At 42.3% G+C, this 8044-nt stretch overlaps 1 protein-coding gene across 3 annotated transcripts in view; it reads right to left on the reverse strand.

The window, feature by feature from the left end:
• Positions 1–7243, reverse strand: part of LOC120574710 (vesicle-fusing ATPase) — a 57493-nt gene extending 50250 nt beyond the window's left edge. For all 3 annotated transcript variants that reach the window (XM_039825090.1, XM_039825089.1, XM_039825088.1), the window contains exon 1: positions 6994–7243. In XM_039825090.1, the coding sequence (XP_039681024.1) occupies positions 6994–7005 (12 nt within the window). In that variant the 5' untranslated portion in view covers positions 7006–7243. The remainder of the gene's footprint in view (positions 1–6993) is intronic.
• Between the last annotated feature and the right edge of the window lie 801 nt (positions 7244–8044).

Consider the following 8044-nt stretch of genomic DNA (forward strand, 5'->3'; position numbering starts at 1 on the left):
AAATAATACTAGAATATCCCACATGTCTTAATCGGAAAATGCTATATTCGGAAAAAAGCCTTATTCAGAATATCCAACCGGAATATGCTGTTTACATGACCTGTATCAAATTCTGAATATTGTCATATTCTGAATATCAATTCATATTTTTTGTTTTGTTTTGTAATGGCGTATATACAATTGTCCTGAAATGAGTTTAGCTCGCCATTCCCACAGATGGCGCTGCGTCAAATTCACATTTGTTACAATCAAAAGAAGAACGAGTGCAGCAGAAGTAGTTCAGTCGAAGCAAACAATGGCAAACCTCCCAGAAAGAATTATTCAACCTGCTCCATCGTCATTGGAGGCGAGAGTTTGGGCACATTTCAGCTTTTATAACCTCGAGGGGAAGACGGAACTTGATAGGAATCATGCTATATGCAGACTTTGCAAAGTGAAAGTTAAGCCTAAAGATCTATATTCAATCGTGACTAATACTCAGTGATGGATTCTCTTTTTGCCTCCCCGCTCTACAGGGAAATCAGCACATAGTCAGATACAGGAAGTCAATGCCAGAGGCTTGTCAACACGCACGCTACCCACATCTTCTTCTTTTCTCACTGAGAGCCTTCCCGGCAGTATAATTACAAAAAACCCGTGAAATATTCATGAATATATTTGACAACCAGGCAGCCTGTTGAAAGGCCATATCACCTGCTTTGGAAAGGAGGATTGGGAGAGCTAATTTAATTTAACAGTTTTTCTCCCAACACCGTTGGTCAAATATTGCATATTAAACAGTGAGATGATAGAGATTTGTCAACCCTCATCATATTAACCCATAAATCCTTCATTTTTCCATAGCCCATAGCCATCTTTTGAAACTGATGCTGAGGACATCATGGTGTCAGTCTGTGGAGCTGTTTGTTTCGCCCTGACTCCCTCTGACAGGCTGCAGTATGCCCAGAAACACTACATGGTCTGCAGGGCAAGAGTGGGTGAAGGGTAAGGGTATGTGCGTGTGTGTGTGTGTGTGTGTGTGTGTCAGCAGCCTGGGGACGGGAACATCACGTCAGTGGACACTTTGACTCATGCTGGTTGACCAAGAGGAGGAATGTACCGTCGCATCGCCTCTCTCGCGCCTTATTTTTCCTTTCAGCTGGAAACACAGTTTTCAGTTCACTCACAGAACTAATGTTAGTTTAATTAGCCAGCTACAGTACAACAGTCGATTCCTCAGGCACCTTTCTGCTAATCAAAGTTATTTAGCAGGTTTTAAATGTGATTCTGCTTCATAGTTGTTGTGTAATATTGAGGGTGAGGTTTTATTGGGATTAAACTAACATTCATTACATACAGTTCACTCAAATGTCTTGTATTGTCCACAACTCAAAGACATTCGGTTTACTGTCACAGAGGAGAGAAGCTAGAAAATATTCACATTTAACAAGCTGCAATCAGAGAATTCTTATTGACGCAACTGATTACTCGCCTAACAAAATATTTGCCGTTTAATAGTCGACAACTAATCGATTCATTTTTGCAGCTCTAATAGGATAGGTGGGGATTTTCTCTCACGGCACTAAAATCAGCTATTATATTGACAGCAGAAATTTCAAAACATCAATTGAAATTTAAATGATAGAGCTTGTACGACATGTGTTGGTGTCATCTAGATATCCTCTGTATGTGTCTCAGCTGGGCATGGGCCGGTATGAGATTATGGCGGTATGATAACCTTCAGCAAAAATATCACGGTTTCATGGTATTGCAATTACAGCTATAAAATATATTATTTTGAAATGTCTGCGTGAAAAAAATGAGAGCAATTATGTATTTTATTGTTAAACACACTGGCAGGGAGAGGGATTTCTAAACCGCTACCGCAGGAACGGTGTGACGGAAAATTGTAGTGGTTTTGAAACCGTGACTTTTTCAAACCGCGGTATACCTTGAAACCGGTAACCAGCCCATGGCTAGTCTCAGGGCTGTCACGTATTTTAGTTAATAGTTTTTTAAAGGTATGTGGCACATGTACCACCTCAGAGGGGAAATACAGTACTGTACTATTTAATGTCTCAACGTATACATCGTGTACTCCTTGAGATGATCTTTCACAAGGCTCTCTTTTAATATGAGCGTGGCAGCATTGAGTTTTTTATACTAATTAATAGAGCTGCACCATATGAGGGAAATATGCGATGAAGTTGTTGAATATTGCGGTAATGACATTACTTGCGATAAATAAACAGATATAAAAGTCTAGTTCTGCATTTCTGCTGCTTTCAGTATTCTGCTAAAATACAACAAAGTGGGTGGCCGGCTACCTCAGTTGGTAGAGGGCTCGCCCATATATAGAGGTTTAAGGCAGAGGCCGAGGGTTCGACGCCGACCTGCGGCCCTTTGCTGCGTGTCGTTCCCCCTGTCTCTCCCCTTTCATGTCTTCAGCTGTCTTGTCAAAATGAAGGCCAAAAAAAACAAATTGCTTGTTGAATTGAAACAAATGAAGGGACATCATTTACAACGTTATTTTATTGAACAAATTAAACATTGAATTGGATATAAAAGGCAGCACTAAAAAGAATGACAGTTAATATTGTGACGACGATAAAAAACAATATATTGTGCAGCCCTATTAATTCATTATAATAAGAAGTAACACACTCCACATGCATGCGGCCCATTTTTTTATTTTTACTGATTATTTTTTGGGGCTTTTCCACCTTTAACAGACAAGACAGCTAGGTGAGAAAGGGGAGAAAGAGAGGGGGAAGACATGCAGGAAACCATCCCAGGTCGGACTCAAACCCTGGACCTCTGCGTCGAGGCATAAACCTCTATGTGCGCCTGCTTTACCAACTGGGCCAAACCGGCCACACATGCACGCTGTCCTTTAATGCAGTATTGACCGAGCTCCCTCGGGTGTTGTGCCTCCTCCACAAATCAGCCAGTGGTGAGGCTGTTAAACAAAATGCTGCCGTTGTAACCTGTTTGGGCTCCGCAGTAAAAAAAATGGCGCTTCATACATATTTCGACTTGTTTTTTCTTACAGTAGAAGGAGCAGTATTGCAGTATTAGAGCTATTGGTAAAAAGCTTCCCTGACAGAGTATGTGTTTCTTCTGCAGTCATATTTCTACGGAGACAACTCAGATAAAATCTATGCACAAGCAGCTCAAAGCTCTTTGGATAAAAGCCCCCACCCTAATGGCACATATTAACTCCTGAGTGTTACTTTGTGTTGTAGCCAAGCCCACTTTACTGAGACTAAGTCCTGACAAAGACCAGAGTGTATCAAGACTGGGACAAGACCAAGACTTTCAGGGGTTGGAGTCCCACACCATATGACACACACACACACACACACACACACACACACACACACACACACACACACACACACACACACACACACACACACACACACACACACACACACACACACAGAAAACAAATGAAGAGGGATCTTCATTTACCTCTTTTATTGCCATATGTGTGTGAATGTAAAATCAAAAAGGCATTGCAGAGGTGAATTGTATGTGTGGGAATTTGGATTTGTTTTCTATGAGCAAAGAAAAACACTACGGAGCTTAAATCAACTTGACCATCTTGATTCAACACTCCTTTGTTATGTTTTACCATGCACCTAAGATTTAGGTAGCCAAATTACATTACTGAAGATTAGTCTGACCTCCCACCTTTACTTTCTTGGGAGTGTGCGTGAAGCAGGGGCGGGGAGAGATGGCAGCCGTTAACAGCAGCAAAATATTAAACTATTGAGTCAAGTTATTGGTTGCATTTGAAGCAAGAAGTTTTACATCCAATCACAGTAATGATGGAAACACATAAATCAGATGATGCACAGGGAACTGACTGAATCCTCTTTATCTGAGATGACACAAGACCAAGGAAAAATGGAGTGGATTCCGAGACAAGACCTTCAAAAAGTGGTCTTGAGACCGATCTAGAGTACTACAACCAATAGAACAGATAGAAAGAACAATTCTGGTCATTTGACTAGTGCAAAACAATGTGGTGATTATTGTTAGTGGGAGGTAACCTTGCTCCTTATGACCTCATAAGGAGCAAGATTCCAGATCGGCCCATCTTTCATTTTCTCAAAGGCAGAGCAGGACACCCAGGGCTCGGTTTACACCTATCGCCATGTCTAGCCACTGGGGGACCATAGGCAGGCTGGGGCAATGCATATTAATGTTAAAAAAACCTCATAAAGTGACATTTTCATGCCATGGGACCTTTAAAGTGTGCTGTTGCTTGCTGGGAGAAAAGTGGGGCCGAAGCAGCTCAGGTAAAATGCTCTCAGGAGCGGCGGGGGATAGGAGGAGGGACCGTCAGACCCAGTGGCAGTGGGTCAGCCTTCCGACCAATGCCACTGATTTTTCTGTAACCAAGTTACCGTGTTAGCTACTGCTGACTCCACCATCTCACCACAGAGAAATCACATCACAGAAAACAAGCCAAACAAAGTTGTCACTCATCTGGTGATAGAAATGGGCTTTCCTACGCCGTGAGAAGAGTGTGTGGATGAAGCATTAATTTGTTAAATTTGACTCATTTAGCGGCTGGCTCTGTGCTACTCCACTTCTCGTTTGGCCGTTACTGCAAAACCTCACCACCGCGACTTGCCGCAAGTCGGTTTATGCGGAAGTTAATACGTTAAGTTACACTGTTGCATGGCAACAGTACACATCAAAACGGCCAATGCTCTGAACATTCTACTGTGATGATTCTGATTGAGTCTTTCTATCCATTTTATTTCTATGAGTACAACACCGGTGTCACTTCTGCATGAGTCTATTTCTAGTTTACAGTGAAGGGGTGAAACCAATGCATGAAAACTTTTATGTGGATGTCCAAACAGTGTTGATGATAAATGTAGTCAATTGAAGCAATACATTCATCAGTGCGTGCTTAATTGACTGAGAAAGCTTAGTTCACTTTCTTTCGGCGCTGTGCCGGCAGCGCCTACATGTACCAGGATGCATTGCACGCAAGCTACTGCAAACCAGCCAAAACATAGTGTAGCCAAGTTGTAAAAACAACATAAAAACATGAGGCTTAGTAGTCCAAACCATCAGTGTGAACCAAGACCGTAAGAGCTCTTTATTATTTCCCACGCTGTCAACAACAGCACATTACAGCTTCACTACTTTCACTTGACAATTCACAAATAAAAGCCAAACTTAAATTCACTCAACAAAGCAGATTACAATAGTGCTAGGTGACAAAACTGCTTACTCATTACCTACCCTCTCGGCCATATTTTGGGATGCCATTTTTGCTGTTGTAAATGTTGCTAGTTTGCAATATAAGCAAAGAGAACAAGGGAGTTCCATAGCATCTGGCTACCCGCGCTAAATCCAAGCTGAACAGCCTGTAGTTCATCCTTGCCTTCAACTATGTCACTAAATGCAGGAAGAACAACAGATTTTGCAGTTGCAAACTGCAGCTTTCTCTGTCAATACCTCGCGCACTGAGGAATAAATTACTTTCATCGACTACATTTATCATCAACTCTGACTGGACATCCACATAAAAAGTGGCAGAATTGTCTTTTCGGCTCTGCATGATCCCCCTGCTGGAATATACTGAATCTACCAGCACAAAGGTACACCCTCGTACATAATTTTTGTTCACTCTCTTTGAAGTAAAGCATGTATGAGCACAATGAGACAATATTGCTGTGTAATGCTAATGCTACAGCTACTAGCAACTTGCATCATGACTCACTCTGAGATACACAAGAGATGGACCAAAATGCCCAGCCCTGGATTTAAAGCCACATCACATTTTAAGAATAAAATGATTCTTTCTGGAACACAGGTTCCCAAAGGATAAAACACTTCTGTTATTTGCACAGTTTATATAAATAAAGGAGTAAGTTTCAGTAATTTGTCTGCAGCTCATTCTGTGAAAAGAAATCGTGAGGAAATTGCATCTTAAACTTAAAAATCCTGAAATCACATCGAATCATGAGTTGAGTATCGCATGATTACATCCCTGACAGCAAACCTGCGTCCACCAGGACTATAAATGCCATGATGCAGCAAATGCAATGGTTGGCTTGCCCTACCCTTAGTCATTACATTTTAGCTGCATTTCTAATCAGTGGGTGCTACTTTTTTTAAGCCGCAGCTCTACCCTGCCTGTTCAACAGAACCACTCCTGCGTCCCTCGATAGTATAGTGACTTGTGATGAGAGTGGTGATAGACAACAGGGCAGGTTGACACTGGTTACCTGACATCATCCTCCCTGTACGTCGACAGGTTGGTTCTGCTCAACCATTGAAAGAGATAAGCACACAAGCCAGCAGTCAGCTGCGCACTGCTCTGCTGCTCCACAACCGCAAACAGCAGCTTACCAGCGCAAACACCTAGCGGATTTCAGACTCAAGCTAAGCAGCAACGCTGTACCTCACTCTTTTGACCAATACCATCAAATTCATGCTGCCATGCTAGTTGTACACGATGTGCCGAGCTGCTGTGAGCACTCACACAAAACGGCCACTCTGTTATTTAACATGCGTAGCTCGTAAAATATTGTCAGTGGCCGTTTTTCTTTTTTACGCAGCCGCGTCGGCTCAAGGGCAAGCAAAGCCCAGGATTAATACAGAAGAATTCCCAGAGAAGGCAACGGTTAGCAGCGTGTGTGTGTGTGTGTGTGTGTGTGTGTGTGTGTGTGTGTGGGGTCTGACACTGGAGTTAATACTGCAATTCTGGCTGAAATGATTCCCCCTGGCACGCGTCAGGGTTATGGGGCTGCGACACCATGCGGAATAAACACCATATTCTGCTCTGGCGGTGACATTCAAACGCTAAAAAGGTTCCAAAAGGGGCTTACAATTTGACGGGTAACGACGCCAGCACGACATGTTAAGCTATGTTTCCCCTTATTTTCCACACAGAAACACGAGGACATTACAAAATGTGTTAATGTCTTAATAAAACATACCCTATATATATGTATATACACGGTATATAGTCTTATATCTTACCCGGGCCGCCATCTTCACGGTTGCGGTAGATCGAAGGATGCAGCTCGGTCAATGATTCATAGGACAGCGGGGACGGTGAACGGAAAAGGCTCGACAGCAGATGGGTGTATAAGCTGCAGCGCTCCTCGCGCTGATAGGCTGAATCAAGCGGAAGCGCTCCGATTAGCTCGCGTGCGGTTAAGGAGGATCACTCGTCTCTCCCTGATGTCCTGCCGTGCAAAAACACTGTGGAGACAGTAGACCTGTGGCTCACTGTAACAGTACTGAGCCTAAAATGTCGATGGTTAATGATGCACATTGGCACGTGACGTTTACACGCATTTTGACTGCAGCTCTCGTTTTTTGATTGACCATGAATGTGTAGAGCCCACTGAGACTGTACATGTGACTATGTCAATACATCTGAACTGACTTGAATGTTATAACTCAACCATGTGTGTTACAAATGTATTTATTTGTAACATTTCTACTAGACGACTTGTCATCTCATGCTATTTTCGCCCTGTGAGTTTATAAAACATCTTTTATTTTGGTAAATATCACGTCGTTCTCTGCTTCAGCACCACAGACAGCGCCCCAGCTGCACAGACCGACAGTGGAATGACCAGCTGCACAGTGGAATGCAGCCATCATTAATGGTTTTGAATACACCTGTGCTTTTCCTGTTATGACATGTCAACATGTCTGCCGTGAAAAAAGGTCTATACTGTTACCGTTCTACACTTCAGTGGAATTGCTTTACTTACAGTTTTTATGTTAGTTCTTTTTAAACTATATAATTGGATTTTGTTTTATTGTGAATGTTTGTTAATTTGATATCAGTACTGGCTCTGGTAGGAAGGGTTTGTTTGTGAGATGAAACAATATTTTGCAGTTCCCTTTTTGAGGAATTGAGCTTTTTCTTTGCGAGTACTTTTGTGTACCTTTTGTGAGAATTACAGACTTGTCTTTAGATCTTGGACATCTCTTGCAAGGCTATCAATCCTCTTGTTGGCAGAATCTAGCACAATCTGAGTGAAAGATATACATTTAGCTTCCATTGGGTCAAGCA

This window comes from Perca fluviatilis, chromosome 15 (assembly GCF_010015445.1).
Source record: "Perca fluviatilis chromosome 15, GENO_Pfluv_1.0, whole genome shotgun sequence".
In the NCBI taxonomy this organism is placed as follows: domain Eukaryota; kingdom Metazoa; phylum Chordata; class Actinopteri; order Perciformes; family Percidae; genus Perca; species Perca fluviatilis.